General features: G+C 34.3%; 2 protein-coding genes across 12 annotated transcripts; both read left to right on the top strand.

The window, feature by feature from the left end:
* Positions 1 to 4,426: 4,426 nt before the first annotated feature.
* Positions 4,427 to 9,068, top strand: LOC131160739 (uncharacterized). 2 transcript variants are annotated; one of them, XM_058116625.1, is made up of 5 exons: positions 4,427 to 4,823; positions 6,727 to 7,429; positions 7,516 to 7,759; positions 8,261 to 8,323; positions 8,874 to 9,068. In XM_058116625.1, exons 1-5 carry the CDS (start codon positions 4,487 to 4,489, stop codon positions 8,934 to 8,936), a joined length of 1,410 nt encoding a protein of 469 aa, XP_057972608.1. In that variant the 5' UTR covers positions 4,427 to 4,486; the 3' UTR covers positions 8,937 to 9,068. The 2 variants fall into 2 exon arrangements, with proteins under 2 accessions (XP_057972608.1, XP_057972605.1); XM_058116622.1 differs by having other exon boundaries at positions 4,437 to 4,823; positions 6,724 to 7,429.
* Positions 8,889 to 16,337, top strand: LOC131160749 (1-acyl-sn-glycerol-3-phosphate acyltransferase-like). 10 transcript variants are annotated; one of them, XM_058116650.1, is made up of 7 exons: positions 12,290 to 12,309; positions 12,447 to 12,605; positions 13,079 to 13,407; positions 14,586 to 14,735; positions 14,934 to 15,032; positions 15,124 to 15,216; positions 15,879 to 16,337. In XM_058116650.1, the coding sequence occupies exons 3-7, from the start codon at positions 13,081 to 13,083 to the stop codon at positions 16,113 to 16,115; spliced, it is 906 nt and encodes a 301-aa protein (XP_057972633.1). In that variant the 5' UTR covers positions 12,290 to 12,309; positions 12,447 to 12,605; positions 13,079 to 13,080; the 3' UTR covers positions 16,116 to 16,337. The 10 variants fall into 10 exon arrangements, with proteins under 10 accessions (XP_057972661.1, XP_057972619.1, XP_057972633.1 ...); XM_058116678.1 differs by lacking the exons at positions 12,290 to 12,309; positions 12,447 to 12,605 and adding an exon at positions 8,889 to 8,990; XM_058116636.1 differs by lacking the exons at positions 12,290 to 12,309; positions 12,447 to 12,605 and adding an exon at positions 8,970 to 8,990 and having other exon boundaries at positions 13,060 to 13,407.
* The last annotated feature ends 2,381 nt before the right edge of the window (positions 16,338 to 18,718 follow it).

The raw sequence follows: 18,718 nt of genomic DNA, 5'->3' as shown, positions 1-18,718 counted from the left end.
GGCAAGTGAGACAAGTTTTGGTATAATTAACCACATCATCCCGCGTGTGCGGCCAATAATACCTTCCCAATAGTCCTGTCATTGGAGTCATTCTCCGCGAATACCCCTTAACGAACTTCCTGCAGTAACTAGTAAGGCCAAGAAAGGAACGCAACTCCTTCACTGTCGTGGGGATCTTCCGTTCTTGAACCATCCTTACCTTCTCCATACCCCTCCGGATACGACCTTGTTCAACGACTTGACCAAGGAATTTGTTGCTCCACCGAGCGAAAGAGAAATTCTCCTTCTTCACATTCAGACTGTTTCCCTTCAGCCTGTCGAACACCTTCCGTAGATGCTCTTCATGTTTCCTCTGAAACGACACCGATGCTCCCAACGGTGTTTTGGAAGGGCGAACACATCCCGCTTCCACTTCATCAAGCTGTTTCCCCAACTCTACTATCTCTCTAGGCGCAATCCAACATGGCCCTTTAGCAGGTGGTTTCACTCTTGATAACAACTTGATCTCTTGCTCCACAGTCCGTCGTGAAGGCAAATTTTGAGGCAGCTTATCCGGCATCACCTCCTTATCCTCATCCAATACCGCTTGGATGGTCGTAGGCTCCAGCTCTTGGCCTACTTCTTTGTCTACCACCACCGTGGCTAGACGTGTCTGCTCACCCTGACCCAATCCTTCATTGAGTTGTATGGCTGAAAGGGACTTCCCGTCGTCTCCTTTCGTTGCAACGACTTGCACCATGCACGAGTGATCTCCCATCAGACACAGGGAACCAGCCGAAGGCATCAGCACTGCCCTCGTCCCCATTAGGAACTCCATTCCTAGAATGACTGGATAGTCATCCAATGGCACCGCTGTGAAATTCGCATGACCTTCCCACTGTCCAAGCTTTATAGCCACTTGCTTGGCTACTCCCAGAGTAGGCTGGGCTACAGAGTTAACTGCTTTCACGCGTCCTGTATCCTTCTCTGAGGATAAGTTGAGTCTTCCTGCTTCCAACTGCGAAACAAAATTATGAGTAGCTCCCGTATCCACCATAGCGCGAGTACTCTTCCCATTTATCCTCAAGTCCACAAACATTAACCCTTTTGCTTATGTAACTTTCGGTGTTTTTGCCTGCTTTTTCAATGCCTTCACTAACCGCACTGAACCCACCCTCGGGGCGTCATCCTCTTCCCCATCGTCTTCCACTGCCTGTTCTGCAATAGAAGCCTGTAAGGCATTAAGTGATGCTTTGTGAGGGCACTCAAAAACTCTATGAGGACCTCGACACAAGAAACACTCAATTTTACTCTTCCCCTTTCCATTAGGTGTGTTGAACCCTCGAGACGACGAAGCTTCCTGTGAGGTTGATGAATTAGGGTCGGCTCCCCCACTCTTGGGTTTGCCATTCTTGAAAGACTTTCCACCGTTTCCCTCTCCGCCAAACCGCTTGGACGAAGTGGTCTCATCACCAGCGTAGTCTGTCAAGCGTTCTGCAGCCGCTTGTGCAGTTGACAAGTCTTGAACCCTTTGTCTATGAAGTTCAGTTCTTGCCCACGGTTTCATCCCCTCTAGAAAATAGAACAACTTGTCCTTCTCCGACATATCCTGAATATCCAACATTAAAGCAGAAAATTGTTTCACATATTCACTGATTGACCCCGTATGCTTGAGATCTCTCAGTTTTCTCCTTGCATTATACTCAACGTTCTTAGGAAAGAATTGGGCCTTGAGCTCTCTCCTCAAGTCTGCCCAACTATCAATCACATAGCTTCCATTTTCAATTTCTCTGTACTTGGTACGCCACCACAGTTTGGCATCACCAACCAAGTACATGGTCGCAGTATCCACCTTTGCCTGTTCTGAGGCCATCCTCACAACGCGAAAGTACTGCTCCACATCAAACAAGAAGTTCTCTAACTCCTTGGCATCTTGGGCACCCCCATACGTCCTGGGTTCTGGCACCTTGGTCTTGCTAACTCCCGGAGTGTTGGAGTTCCCCATAGCAAGAACCATTACATTTACCTTTGCATCCAGATCTGCCATCCGGGCTCGCAAAGTTTCCACAGTGTGGCGAAAGTCCTCTGACATGTCGCCTATCAAACCTGCTTGATGTTTTTGTGATCCCCTCACTTCATCAACAAGTTCCTTCATCTGGGCCACCTCCGCGGCCATAGTGTTGGTTGACTCTTCAACCTGTGCTTCCAGCACGCTGATCCTCTCAGCATTGTTTGGTGCCATGGTCACTTACCAAAGCTTTCCAAACCCAACAACGAAGGCAATCGAATTCACGTAGCAACTCAACCTTGGGCTCTCACCAAGTGTCACCGACTTGGCTCTGATACCAAATGTCTCGGTCCGCCTTTTTCACACCGTTGTGAAGGGCCGTGCGGCGCTAGCTAAAGCACTCTTGCTTAACTAGCCAGCCTTTTGTTTACCAACATTCATCCACGGAACACTTTCATTAACATTCAATCAGATAGCAGCGGAAATAATAATCAATTCATGAAAGCCGTGGCAACCAAGCAGTAAATATAGAAGCAAACTTAATTCATTAATAAATCCTCCGTTGACATGTTGTACTTAGCGAGGGAGGCAAGTAGGCTAAGCACGTTGACAATTGCTAGTGAGTTTTACAATGATTGATGAACACTCACCCTCCCCTAAAGAGCTTTCTAGGTCATTCTCACTCTAGCACTAGGAAACATCAAAGTGACCGAGGAGTCATACTGCCTTATTTGGCTTACAATGAAAGAAATACTAGAAAATAACCCTACACTAGTATTTACATGATGGAAACTCATCCCAAACACACGAGATAAGCGGTCATAGGCAAGCATAATGCCTTGAACAAGCTTAGCCCGTGACACTATACCATACATTCGAGGATACTTTACATTTAAAAAACAGATGATCTAAATTCTCCTCTTCCGCACCACACACTCCATCATATCCCCCTTCTTTGAGTTTATCACTGGTCAATATCCCCCTTCTTTTCTTTCTCTTTTTAGATAACGCCGGGTGTCCGGGCATATGCCCGACTAATCCCACACCAGGAGCAGCTAACCCATCACATTCCTGGATGTAAAGACAGATGTGCAGCGCAGTGGTAGGTTTCGAACCCGTGCCCTCACATCCCAAGATGCCAACACTAAGGCCACTCTTGCCACTGCACCATATGCCCGGGGGCATCCATATCTACCTTCTTTCTTCTGCGTCTCATGGGTCTAAGCTAATCATGCAACTTTTCAAGCAATGGAAAAATAATACAAGATTGAAAATAAGTTACTTTTCTTTTTACAATGTGCATTTAATATAAACCTCCAATTAAAAGAAAAATAATAAGACTAAATTAAAGTTGTGCTTTAATTCTAATGACACGTTTGATTTAGCCTAATAGTTATTCCTTAGAATAAGATAAAATATAATTTAAATTTTAAAAATTAAGAAAATAGTTATTTTTTATATTTTCATAATTATTTCATTAAACATAAATAAGAAAAGAGCAGAAATCCCTATCATGAAATTTGGGAATAGTTATTTCTCATCAATTTTTTTATTATGAAATCATAAAATGTTTCATATTTTTATTTGTTTTGTATTAACAAAATAATTTCTTATATAACTAATTGTAACTAACCTATTAAAATTAATTTATTCTTAAAAATAGGCATTGAACAAACTAATCATAACCTAAATGATAATTTTATTAATGCCTACTACGTATGCTCTTAAGCTCATTTGTTTTTGCAATTTCTTGAATACTATGTTTTTAAGGAGACAAAAATTGAAGTCATTTACATACATTTGTGTGCATTATTTCGAGTTATATTTGATTGAAAAACCAATTCTCCGTTCGACCGTGATTTCTCTTCCATGCATCAATGGACGGCTGGCTTCTTACTCTTTTGCTAAACTAAAAACATGCCGGTAACCAACATCCTTGCTCACAAATATCACATGATTTTGAAATAATTAAACATTTGAATTAATGTCCATAATAGTTCATAACTTATTTATCCAAGAACGTATATTATAGACACATAATTAACATAGAAAAAACAAAAGTAAAGATCTTATATAGCAAGTTAGTGCTTCAATTCTCACACATTATAAAAGACTTATATTTTATTCCCTGTCCAAAATTTAGGAGTTTAAAAATTTATGGCAAATAACAATTTATAATTTTTAACTCTTATCTAAATTTTATATTCACATAAACTCAGAAATGCAAAATACAAATATTCTATACACTGCAAAATAAGCAATGTGGTAAAATCATGCCTAAATTTGATTGCATTTCATGTGATTTTATTTTACTCTCACTTAAAGGATGTATTTTTTTATCAAAAAAAAAAAAAGAAATTTTATTTTTCACTAAACGCGCCACTTTGTTTTGTCAATTTTAAATGCGCGGAAAAAATAAAATAAAAAAAAAAAAAAAAACCCTCGCTTTAAAATTTCCCAATTTCCTAATGTGCTCTCGCACTGGCTCTGTGCGTGTCCATGGCAAATTTCGAGGCGCCATCGTTCTCTCTAGGGCTCGACCTGGACCTGGATTCGGAGCCTCAAGTCCCTACTCGAGAACCCTTTTCGGGCGAACTAGCTCCGGGACCTTCGAGCAGTGCGACCCTGTACGATCTCGAAGATGATGAATGTTTTGAGCCCCTAGTCCTGGATTCGGACCACGATCTTGGGGAGAATTCGGCTCCGGTTCTCAGGCGTTTGAGACGGGGGCTCAACAACGGACCGGCATCGGTGCATAAGCGAGAATCGGTGGAGGTTTCTTGTAATGTGGATGAGGAAATAGAAGAGTTTTCTTCGCAGGAGGGTCTGCGCGGAGGTAAATAACTAGCTGCCCATTGGCTTTTATTTTGTTTTGGTTTAATTTTAGCCCTAATTATGTGTTTGTTGCTGAGAAAGAAAAGGGGACGAAGGGAAAGAATGTTAGATTAGAACGTTAATGGGTTTTCTTTCAGTTTGATTCTGTCCGAAATCGTTTTCCCATGCTACTCTTTCACATTTTGTGCTACTTTTCGGTATTTCATTTGCGGCATGATATTTTTGAACCTGGCAATTGTTTGAGACTGGCGCTGAATGGAATTTAGGGAATGACTCGAAACTGCGAATGAATGTGAGTTTAAAATTTGAGATTTAGTGATGGGAAATTTTTACAATTAGAATGGGATTCATTCAATTGGGAATTTTTGTTGGCATTTTAGATTGGCATATTGTCTACTTGGGACAGCTTCAGGTGAAACTGATTCTCTAATGCAAGATTACTTTAGGCTAATCATCAACAAATTGGTCGTTGAGTTACTTTTGAATGCAAAATCACTTTAGGAGAAAGTTGGTTGAAGCCACTCTTGAAGTTGGTTTCAAATCAACGATATTTTCTAAATTAAATTGTTGCATTTTAGCATGAGACTAGAGTAATTTATACTTTGTCAAAGCACTTTCACTCCCCAAATGTGGTAAGAATTATATAGCAATCTAGCTAGAACTTCAAAAAGATCGTCTCATGCTTGTATTTTGCAGTTTAGACTTGGGGGTTTGGACAGGGCTATTGATGAGCTTGAGGCGGCAAGCCTAGTTCCCACTCCCCAAAGAAGCAGTATTTTCATTCAGTGTCCCCGGTAAGACAAGTTAGGAAACATGGGTGCACATGCATGCTCCCATGCACAAACAGTTCCACTGTTTTGTTCAATGATGTTGCTTATGTTTAGTTATCTTGTTAAAAAATAAATAAATAGTCTTAGCAAGTCAACCTAGTCACCTAGGTACTAACATAGTTTGACTTATCTAGGTGCATTGTATTTGCTAAACAAATGGCCTGCGTACCAGGTACGCTCATTACAGTAGTTTACCTCCTTTTTTTTTTGGCAATTTAAGCTATTTTGAAAACACCGACATACATGAATTTTAAGTGCTCTTTTTCATATTAGTATGTATTCTTCATTTAAAGTCGTTTTATTTTGATTATGTTTTCTAGAATGGATCTGTAGATTTCTTCAAGATGCAAAATAATGGGGATAATACATTTACATCAGTACATCTTAATTGTTGGTGGATTTAAAGTTAAAAGATTCAGAGAAATATGGCCAAATTCATTCTAATGCCATGCAGTCACACTCATGGAGTCATAGTGGAAGGATAGGAAGGGATGATGCCATGGCTACTGGTGGTAGTTTATCACATCAATTTGGGACTACTTTGTTATGTTTGAAACAAAAGAAGATAAAAATTATTAGCTTCTGAAATATAAGTTACTAAAACAAAAATGGTTGATGCTCCCTGTGTAATTTGGAATTTTGGTATCCTAAGCCATAATATATATATATATATATATATATATATATATATTAATAGGATTAGTTTTGAAAATTTTGATAATTTATTGACAAGGAAAAGAAAGATGTAATTTGTTTCTTACTAGTCACTTGGTGTGCATAAGAAGGTTTTGTTTCTAATCAGATGCTTATTGCAAGGTAGTTGAATTAAACCATGATCATCACTCGTTTAGGCTCTTGCACAGTAATTGCTTCTTAATTTGGACCGACGGTTATAATCCCAGTTATAAAATTCTTTTGCTTCAGCTAAGTTATTTTCATTTCTTACTTCTTTAGAGCTTCATTTTTTTGGGGATGCTTTTTTCTAATAGATATTGGCATCTTGATGTAAATATACCTCTTTAGTTCCATTTCTAGATTAGTTTCCGACATCGAATCTTTTCATTTTTATAGCAGATGATCGCTCGTCAACACAATACCATTCTGTGTGTGGTAGTTCAAAATTTCCATTGCATGGACATGGTGCTTTAAGAGTGAACCATTCAAAAGCTAGTAAAAAGAAGCAGGCATGGAATGGCCCAGCTTCTGCAAGTTTGGAGATGAGCAGCAACAAATTGACATTTCCAAAGTTAACTGTTAGCCCTATTAGGAGGTTCCAGTTGCTTGATTCTGATTCTGATGATTCTTCTGTTAGTGGAGATGTATCCAGAGATGCTAATGGAATTGACCAACCTTCAAAGGAGAGACTGTTTAACACTGAAGAAAGTGCAACAAGAAGTGAACAGAAGATAAAGAAAGCTTCAGCTGATTTGTGGGAAGATTTTCATCCAATTAAAAGTTTTACCATTCCAACGCCTGCTTTGGATGAGGTTTGTGAAGAATACTTCAGGCATGTAAAGGATAAAGATGCAGCTCATAAACAAGAGTCTGATATCTGCTTGCCAAAGGATAAAAGCTGTCAGCAAATAGGAAATATCAGTAAAAATGTGGACTGCCAGTGGGGTTTGGGTAGTTCTCTTCCTCCTGCTCATCGATATTTTTTCCATGAAGACCTGAGAATCCAGAAATTAGTCCGCGGTCGCTTATCAAACTTTTTCCCATTGGGTGTCATGAACAGCGAAGGAAATCAGCAATCTGATGCCACTGTTATTGATTACATGTAACTCTCCTGATGCGTAAATTATTTTTTAATCCTTGTATTGTGCTCTTTCAGTGGTATATCTGTAAACCTGTTTGTTATTTCAGGAGTCAATTTAGTCATGGTGAAAATTCTAAACGGCAAGCGACTGGGAACGGAAAAACTAATACAAGATCAGTCAAAAGTAGAAAGAAATCAGAAAATTCAAGTGCTGCCAAAGCCTCAAATGCTTCTGGAAGCTGGGTTAATCCTAAATGTGATGCTAGCACTCCAAAGAATGCTGGCAAAAGACGGGTTTGTGCTGATGGTCAGTCGTCTGGTCATTGGTATACAGGCTCGGATGGTAGGAAGGTAGGTTGAAATACTTATATATTGCTAATTTTGTTTGCTTAAATGTTGACACAGGTCAAAATTATTCACTATTGGAAAGTTTAGTCTACTAATACTGTGTGCACTTATTTGTACTTCGAAGAGAAAAATAAAAGGGCCAGGTTAGGTAAATCTATAATGAATGGTTATTAAAAATAGATATCATGTGCTCTTTTAAGAAGTTGTGAGCTGTAGAACTTTTCTATACTGTGTCTTTAAATCCATTTGAGGTTTAATGGAATTGCACAACGAAATTATGGTTTTATAGCTTGCAAGTTTCACACTTATTTGGCTCTCCACCAGAATAAATTGTTCTTGTGACGAGTTCTTCTTACTTCTGACCATGCATGCTAGCAAATAACCATTTCAAATTGGGCGAAGTTACTTTTTAGCTCTGTACATTTTTAAAATTTTTAATTGGCACCAACTCCACGTTTGTCCCTTCTTCACAGCTCGATGCTAACTCATGCTATTATTCTTCAGGTTTATGTCACTAAGAGTGGGCAGGAGTTGACCGGTCAAATTGCCTATAGGCAGTACAGGAAGGTAATTATGTACACGTGTTATGTTGAAGTGTTTTTGTTACCCTCTGTTGAGCATAATGCTTTTTGATTTCAACTCCATCTATTGCTGCTTTAGTTGACATAATTTGTCCGCCAAAGATTATTCCTTCGAGTGGGCATTCTCTTAGCATAGGTTGTGCGATTAAATGATTTTGGTCTATACATATGATGCCTTTAATGTTTAATACTTTCTAGAAAGTAACAAAAATTTAAATACCCTATTATAGAAATTGATTAACCTTCTTCTTCCAAAAAAAGAAACTGATAGCTTTTGAGAAGGCTGAGTATTCATTCTGAATAATTATTTAAAATTATAATTTCTTTTAAATAAAGTAAGAATAATATTTGTGAACTGGATTCAAATTATGATCTTATTTTTTGCGAACTCGTCCACTGCATGGGGAATGATTCTAGTGTGTGTGTGTTGGGGGAGGGGGGGTGTTTGTATATACATGTGTGTTTGTGTGTATGTATCTCACTGATGACAGCATGGCTGTGGGCTCCTAATGTGGAATTTGAACTTTTCCAAACAGGAGAGTGGAGCAGGATTGAGAAGGTCAAAAAAGAAAGCTACTGCAAAGAGCAAGAAGAAGTGAAAGGAGTTTTATACCAGATCGTGTGCCATTACATTTTTCTGACAGTGCATGTTGGTATGTTGTAACTAGTTAGCTACTGTGTTGTTACTGCTGCTGTAGTCCTTGTGATATGCCATGCTTATTTTCAATCTAGCTTGCCCATTTTATACTTTTTTTATTAAGTCATTTTTGGAACTTAAACACATTAGAGAGGGGAAAAAAGGGAAAATATATCAATTAACAAAATTTGATTTGACATCTCATCAACTTTAATGTTTCTTAAATTTGAATCATATTAGAACAGAACATCATTCTTAATTACTTTTGCTATAGAGAGGGAGAGAATATAATGGAATGATTATGTGTGGGATTCATTTGTGAATGAGCCTGACTTTATGTGAACCATTCCCATTAACCCTGCCCAGTTGAAAAGACAAACCAAATGTGGTAAACTCATGTCTGTAAATATGTATTTGAGATTGCAAACTTGTAATTGCCTCTACTCAGATAAATCTTAATGCAAAATTGTGTGGAATTTTATTCAAATTCAAGATTGGAATGGTGGATAAGTCTTTGTTTCCTGATTTCCTTTTTGTGAACGTTTGGGAATCAATGTATCGTAAACAAACAGGTCCCTAAGGAGAGCAGTGGGGCGATTGTCGTTGTCCCAGATGGATTTCTTCACTGATTGAAGTCTTGGGTGTTTTGGATTCAAATTTGTCCAAATCCAAAGGCCAATATCTATGCTTCCAAATGCAGCATCTATGTTTTCAAAGCATCTAAATTAGGCTATTTCTAGATTGTATTTTTCTGCTTTTTAATTACAATTTATGATGCTTGCTTTCTCATGGATATAGTGTAAAGTAATCTTTAAAGCTCCATGTGTGAGTTTTGAAACTCGGAGTTTATTATTTCTAAAGTGATTGCGGGAGATTTATTGCAGGAATATTGGAGACAATAAGAGAGCCGTGGATAGGTTTTTAAAGAATATAAAATTGTTAATGTATGTTCATTAGTTTTAACATTTTTTTTTTAAATATTGAATTTAAAGGTGAGAGGTGATTCGTGAACAGTAAGGGAAAAAATATAATTGAAAATTGCATCCTTTTTTAATGGGCAAAGGGCACTCATTTATTTGAGGTTTGACAAAAAGATAGGAACTTGTTTTCAGAATAAGAAAAATTTTATTGACTTTCTTAAGATTTTAAAAATGTCAAAGACTTATCTTGAAGTTCGTTGAAAAGATACAATTTTTAAAAAAAGAAAAAAAAATAACTTTTTCTCAAATATAATGACTTTTTTCAGTAAATTTTAGGAAAGATTATTGAAAATTTTGAAATCTCATAATATCTATCCTTAAGAATATATTAGTTTTAGTGAGTTAGTTATAGTTAGTTATATAAGAAATTATAATATTTAAGAGAGATAACAATGTGAAATATTTTATGAGTGCATAATAAGGAATAATTATTTTTAAATTTGATTTTGATGATGTTTGTTTCTTTTTTATTGTATGTTGAATGAAATAATTAGAAATATATAAGAAATAATTATTTCCTTGATTTTTAAAATTTAAACTATATTATATCTAATTAAGAGGATAACCATTCGGTGGAACCAAATGAGTCTGTCAATAATTTTTTATCAAATTTTACGTGAGGTAAAAATAAATTTAAAATTATAAACAAGGGTAAAAAAGGGGCGTCCCTTTATACAAAGGGTAATTTGGGAAGAGGGGAAATTGAAGTTAGGGCCTGCAGATTAGAAATTTCAAATTTGAATATTTAATTTATAATCCAATCCAATATAAAGTTTAGACTTGATAAGATCCTTTTTTAGATAACATTTTCATTCTTTTTGGGCGATTGGGATTGTTGGAATTTGGAAACTAATCCTAAAATGACAAAACAAAAAAAATTAGTGGGAATTTGATGGTTGGTTTCATTATTTGACTTGACCAACTTGAGTTTGTTGTTATTCATGGACATCAGGATCAACATTTCCCCCACCAAAATATATTTATATTTTAAAATAAAATAAAAAGACGTTAATCTTTTTAAAAGTTTGATAAAAAGATAATGATCTTTCTTGAGATTTCAAAAAATCTTCCTTAAGATTTTAAAATTTTTAGATTTGTACAAAAATATAAATTTTTTTTTATATTTTGTAAAATGACCGAGTTATTTTTGGAGATGTATGTGTTTTTTTAATTAGGCCTAAAACATGAGAGGAGGTAACCATGACACCCTATCCTAGCCTACCATTCCCTTTCTATATAAATTATTTTATTCACTCCCAAACACAATATAAAAATAGGTACATGACATAAAAATAAAAAATATATATATTTGCCTCGCATAAAAAAATAATAACAAAAAAACTTTCTTAAGCCTATTAAATTTTTGACACAATTTCAAGAATAAAAATCCAAATTTAATAGAAAATATTATTATTGCATCAAAAGAACAATTTAGGTTTTAGATTATTCTGTTTATGGTCACATTAATTTATTATCTAAAATTTAGTTTTGAATTAAATCATTTCATATATAAAGTTTAATAAAAACTTAAATAGGTGACCACAAACATTTAAATATAATTGAATTAAAAATGTCTGCAAAATTTTTAAGAACTTTGTTTGAATGGATATTATTTGAGAAAAAAAAATAAAAGTGAAAAATTAAATTCTTTTTACACCAAATGCTATTAAGAATATAATTTCTTCAAATATAATTGAAAAATAATAAAATAAATTTGATGATGTGTAATTAATTTTTTGTTTGTTAATCAATTTTATATTTTACTTTTTGTCTTATAAAAAAATAGATTCATTCATATTTTTTATTTTTTATTTTAAAAAATATTGTTTATAATTTTAAATTGTCATATGCAATTGAATGATTAAAAATAAAGTTTTAAAATATAATAATTATGCCCAATAGTTCTAATTAATCTCTAATTACTGTTTTAATCATGTTTTTTATTATTAATAATTCAAAAAAAATAAAATGCACTCAATTAATTATAATTTTTCGAATATTAATTAAAACAAATTATTATCCTTTGATTTTCATTTTTAATTATATATTAGTTTTTTTTTAACAATAATATCAAACTACATTTATTTTAAAATATTTAGAATTATCAAAAGATAAATGGTAAAATAAATAAAGCCACACATCAACACAACCACTCCTCGCCACTCACCCCTCCCCTATCGCTTTCTCCCATCTGTGCTTCTGCGCAGCTACCCTAGGGTCATTTACGGTACTCTAAAACGGTTCAGGGGCAAAACCGTCATTAAGGACCTCAACGTGGCCGTACAGAATCAAGCGTCCAAGGTAAGGTTCCTGGTCCAGCCACACCAAATCACTTAGCACGAGAAAGTTAATTAGGTCTCTCTCTCTCTCTCTCTCGTAATCTGTTTTCGTTTTTTTTTGTGTTTCTGTTGATTTCTCTCGTCCGCTGGTCTTCTTGTCGATTAATTATTCTTAAACTGCAATTGATTTATTTCTGAGCTCCAATTTTCCAGAACTCTCTCTCGGCTTTCGTGAGTCTTCTCCCGGAATTTTCCCGAGAGAGCTCGCCACTTGCCCTATCGTAAGTTGAAGCACTTCGTCTGGGAAAACCGGGTTTGTTGCAGCGAGTTGCATTCATTGTTTGATGAGTTTTCCGTAAGGTCTGCTCTTTCGTAAGTTAAGAACTCCTTCTGTGAAAATTGGGTTTGTTGCAACGAGTTGCATTAATTGTTTGATTGAATTTTCCGTAAGGTCTGTTTGGTGGCTGAGAGAAGCGATCAACTGGGTGGAATTTAAACAATTAATAAAAAACTTGAGTTTCCCTGATTTCGTCCTGCGTTTTGCTACTGCACGCGAGTTTCCAAAACGGCACTAAATGGAAGCGGTCGTAGCGTCTGAGAATTAAATGTGACATTGAATGTGTGTTTTCGTTTTCTTTGATTCGAAAACAATGATCAAAGAAATAAAAATATCCACGTTATGGTTTTGATATCGAAAAACAGCTCTTTATTTCTTCAAAACTGTTCCATCTGCTTCGCGAGGAACAGAGTGGTGCGACTACGGTGTTTTGGTTTGTAATTTGTATCCATCCTCTTATTTTCCTTCACTCTCTGAGTAAAGAAACAGTGTGCTTGGATTGGAACAGGTATGGGTAACACTGGAGACGCTTCCTTCTTAAGGAACAGGAGGCTGGACAGCTTCCTCACCGCAGACTCTGTTCCAAACGCGAGAGAATCATCAAAAGCTGATCAACTGAAGGAAGAGACGGCGCCGAAGCAGCGGAGCCCTGAATCGTACGAGGATGACGATGGCTGGGCGGCTGTGATTATATCATGCGTGAGGATCGTAACGTGTTTTGTGACGATGATGGTGACGACATTCCTGTGGGCGTTGATCATGGTGGTGCTGATACCATGGCCGTATCAGAGGATTAGGCAGGGAAATGTTTATGGGCACGTCACTGGCAAATTGATGGTGAGTTATCTCTTATCACTAATCTCTCTCGGATTCTTTATTTGGTTGCCGAGAAAACTGAAGAAAATGGATGAAACAGAGGTTAGAGTTCTACATTTAATTGATTGTGCTATAATTTTACATATACTGCAGTATATTTTAGTCACTATCTTATTTTATCTTAATTTATCTTATTTTTTTCTCGAAACAAAAGATAATTTCAAATAACAGCAATATTTTATTAAATCATCCATATCTAAATTATTTCTATTTATATAATAAATAGTATTTAATTGATTGATATATGAATTTTATTTATATTGACGGTATGTGTTTAATACCCATATTATATTACAAATATGTTATATTACGACTATTGCACCTCATACACCAAATAACTATATTTAATTTCATGAAATATTAGTGTTAGAACTTACATTATTATGTTTATTAATTATTTCTAAAGTTTCACGAAAGAATTACATACTTTACTATTAATTTCAATCGATTTTTTTTAAATTGAAATTTTTGTACTCTTGGGTCTTTGAAATTGAAATTTAAGACCTCAATTATCACTAGTGTAATATTGTGATATGTTGGAAAATTATACGGGAAACCTTGCCCTCCACATGTTCGTGTGCTGTTTCCTTAATGTTAGACATGTGACAAATTAGTTCTACATCCATTAATATCAAAAACATTATGTACTGTTTCCCAAAATATACTGGGCTTCGTGCTATTTGATTCATCTAGATACTTGAAATTTATAAACATTTGTTGATAATTCCCATTATATTTTGTCTTGTTAGTTCTTGTTTTATTAGGGCTCAATTTGATATTCGCAAAATATTAAGGACGAAAAAGGGGGAAAATATCAAATAATTCATATTTTTATATTTAGGTATCAAGGAAAATGGAAAAAATATATATATATATATCAAACCTATAAATAAAAATTTAATCTTATAAATTGCTAATATTTAGTTTTTCTTAATTTTAGTCATATTAAAACCAACATTCATTAGTGATAGTATTTAATAGAGAATGAAAATATAAGGGAAAATGAGTTTCTCTTATTATCCTTTCTTTTTCTTTTCCTAAGCAAAATGCTTGATCCCAAACGGATCCTAAGTTTAAGGGTTTTAATTTACAATTGAATGCCCCTTTGGATGATAAAAATTTGAGAGTAGTGAATGCAGATGTGGATTTTGGGGAATCCTATAAGGATTGAAGGTGCTGAATTCTCTAATGAAAGGGCCATCTATGTCAGCAACCATGCATCTCCTATTGATATATTCCTTATGATGTGGTTGACTCCCACTGGTTCTGTTGGCATTGCAAAGAAAGAGGTACTTTCTTCTTCTTCTTCTTCTTCTTCTTCTTCTTCTTCTTCAATTTGTGAAAATCATTTTTGCTAACAAACCATTCTGTAAAATGAATAAATCCTGCAAGATAAAGCACTTTTTTGCTCATTTTTATAATGACGAAGAAGTGGGCATGGTGTAAACCTGAGTTTCTTATGTTTGACCAAACTCGATTTCTTTCAGATCATATGGTACCCCCTTTTTGGACAGCTTTATATTTTGGCAAACCATCTTCGTATAGATCGCTCGAACCCAAATGCAGCAATTGAATCCATGAAAGAGGTAATCCATTGTTCATCCTTGATCCAGTTCTCTTAGTTTGCTGCACTAGCTTCATGACTAAACAGTTCGTAATCGTTCTTGTTGTTCATAGGCAGCTTCTGCAGTAGTCAAGAACAATCTATCACTGATCATTTTCCCAGAGGGCACCAGGTCCAAAAATGGAAGACTGCTCCCTTTCAAGAAGGCAATTTCCATTACTTTCTCATGATGATCCGTTTTTTTCTTTTGTTGTTTTGATTATTAGACTAAGCAATGATAACAATTTGCGGCAGGCCTTGCTGCTTAGTGGGTTTCCTAAATGATATCTTACCTTTTCCCCTAGCAGCAAATGCTTCAACAAGCGTTCGCTTACCATCCCCATATGTTCACACATTGACAGATTCATTAGCTTATCTTCATTGAAAGAGGTTCCCACAAATTGATTATTCACAGCCTTTTATGCATAATGCTGGTGGATAAATAATGTACTCCCTTCAATTTATAGGGTCTATAAATATTTCCATGTACCATAATGCACATAGAGGAAATAGAGGAAAACCGCACCCTAACAAGACCTTAGCAACTATTTAACCTAACCATATGTTTGGTACACTAGAATTAAAATGAAAAAGATTATAGCCTACAACTAATTAAATTTCATTCTTTTCTTGCTTACCAAACAGATCATAAGAGTTTTTTTCTCTCTTTAGTTCTTCAGAAGTTCATTACTATCCACATTCCTACACTGGGCAGTTGCACGCTCCAAACTTGATCTGGTTTGGAGTTTTGGTCTCTTCTTCTCAAGGTTGAGACTTGGGACTGCCTGTACATCTTCCTTCTCTTACTTTCTTTCTTCTCCCATTGCAGGGCTTTGTTCATTTGGCATTACAGTCGCGCCTTCCAATAGTTCCAGTGGTCTTGACGGGGACTCACCGAGCCTGGAGAAAGGGCAGCTTACACATTCGGCCAGCGCCGTTAACTGTCTCGTATCTTCCTCCGATACGAACCGATGATTGGACAGCTGACAAGATTGAGGACTATGTAGGAATGGTACATGAAATATATGTCAAACAACTCCCTGAGTCTCAAAGGCCTCTTGTGTGATCACAAGTCTATACATATATATAGTTGAAGGCATCTCTCCTGTATGTTCTTGCTTGATGGCTGGGCTTCCATAGCGAAATGGACCAAAATGGTTCAGCTCTGAGGCATGCAGCATATCATGTTAAGAGCTATGAGGAACATGCTGATGCTAAAATTGAAAGGGAATAAAAATTGAAATGGAAAGTATGATGAAATTAATTAATAAACTCGATTTCATCTTCCTCATTGCATTCTATTAGTACGTACCAAATCATATGAAAAAAGTAATCATAAAATCAAGTAAGTGTGAGAAGAAGGAAAACAAATTTAAACTGAAAAAGCAAGGCCTCGAGATCAAATAAAAAGGAATTTTCTATTTTTAGAATGATATCAAATTGAAAAATGAAATTAATAAAAAAAATAAAAAATATATTTTTGATATTTTTTTAATTACAAAGCTATGAAAAATTTTGAAAATTTTTAGATTTTAAAATTAATATTTTTATATTTTGGTGATTCAGGCAAATTAAGGCAAAATGAATGATAGAAACAAGAAATTCAAATTTCAATAATTTGAAAAATTAATGCAAAATGGGCATCCTAAAAGGCAAAAATTATTTAATTTTCTATTAGTTTAACAATCAAATTCAAGCTGAAAAAAAAAAGATGGCCTCGAAAATACCCAAACAAAATATACAAAGAAGGGGAGGGGGTAAAATTAGAAGTTATGGTCCAGTCGGGTCAGCTCAAACAGTAAAGGTGACCTATGACTTTGGTGACCCAAGATCGTAGATTCGATTCGCCCTTAAGACATTGCATCGGTGAATTATTAGGAGTGCGTCAATGGGTCGGCAGCTTTCACCCTTTCGGGTTTGGTGCTGCACGATTGCGCAATGGTGACTGCAGTTTCTGAATTATCAAACAAAAAATAGAAGTTATAAAACGGAATTTCAATTGAGTATGAGGCCCAAATAACCCCTTTTCTTTGATGAATTCATAATTATTTTGCTTTTCCACTTTTATTTAACTTCACAAATATATTAATAATATATTGATTATTTAGTAAAAGAAGTATTTATTTATTTTATTGATTTAAAAACAAGAGAGTTGCAAATTATATCTTTTATACGACAAGAACATTAATATTAGAAGAGTTTAAATAATGTCTTCTAGCTAACTCAACAGGTGTTTTTATAGTCACAGTAGACTCATGAACAAACCAAGACCCTAGTGAGTGGAGAGGAGGAGTTGCTTCAAACTTAATTCAATTAAAGAAAAATACTTATTCGCATTAGATATTCTTCAAAGTTGATCACTTATTTTTACAAATTACAAAATAACATAATTAACGTGGATTACAAAATTACATAATTAATGTGGATCACTTTGAATTCAAGAAGGATTGAAGAGATACGATTGAGTGTACGACCTAAGATCACCGTAATTTCTAATCAACTAAAATTTGGTGACCGATCGAGTTTGAAGTGTATAAGCTTTAGTGATCAAAGTTGTCATTAACCACATTAGCTAGCATGGGTATTTTTACAAAACACGGAATAAAATTAAGTATTGAATATACTAAATAATAAGTACATTCCAAAATAAAATAAGTTTCTATGACATCTTCTAAAATTATTGTGAAATGTCTTGTGTTATTTAGATAAATAATAATATATTTTTGAAAAATAAATTTTAAAATTAGATAGACCTAAAAGTATCCAAGAAACAATAAATTTTAAAATTTTATTTGAAATTAAAAAATGCTCAAATGATCAAAAACTAAACAAAAATAATTATTATTATCAAAAGTTTAGGCAGCAAATCACAATTATAAAATAGAATAAACTTATTCCTACTTTCATTGGTCATATATTGAGATTTTATACAAAATAAAAATAATAAAAATAGGATTTTTTTTATAAAAAATTATTTGTAATTATATGTAAATGCTAAAATCATTTATTTTGCATAATTGTTATCAAAGTATTCTTATATTATGATATTCTATGTTTTTGAGATTTTTCTTTGTCTCTATCTAATATTTGTGTTTGTATTTTATAGTTTTAGATCAAATATATTTTTTATAAATAAATTTAAATATTCATACTTTGATATTTGTAAAATAAATTATAATAATATATTATTATTATGTAATATTATTTATAGGATCACATGCAACATATTTACATATTTATTAGTATATAAAATGCATAAAGTATATATTTTATTTTATTTAAATTTATAAAATGTATACATGTTGTAAATTTGTAATATTTGAAATGCAGGCATAAGGATTAGCTCGTGTCACTTTTTTTTTAGATAGAAAATTTTGAAACATAGAATTGATACATGGAACTTCTTAAACTTTAATTTTAATCAATAGTATATACAATAATAAATTTTAAAAATATTTTTTAAGAATAAGATGAGTACACATTTTGTTTGAATGCCTTAGTAATTTTTGACTTTAATTTGCTTATATTAGTGAATAAGTAATTGTAATCAATTCTAATTGAATTTTACATGGAATAGTGCAATATTATTTTTTTATTATATATTTGTAATAGTATATATTTTTTTTGTCATTACCGGTTTGATCACCAACATTGAACTAGTCACCAATT

Source organism: Malania oleifera, chromosome 1 (assembly GCF_029873635.1).
Source record: "Malania oleifera isolate guangnan ecotype guangnan chromosome 1, ASM2987363v1, whole genome shotgun sequence".
NCBI classification, from domain to species: domain Eukaryota; kingdom Viridiplantae; phylum Streptophyta; class Magnoliopsida; order Santalales; family Ximeniaceae; genus Malania; species Malania oleifera.
This window is presented reverse-complemented; position numbering and strand designations above follow the sequence as displayed.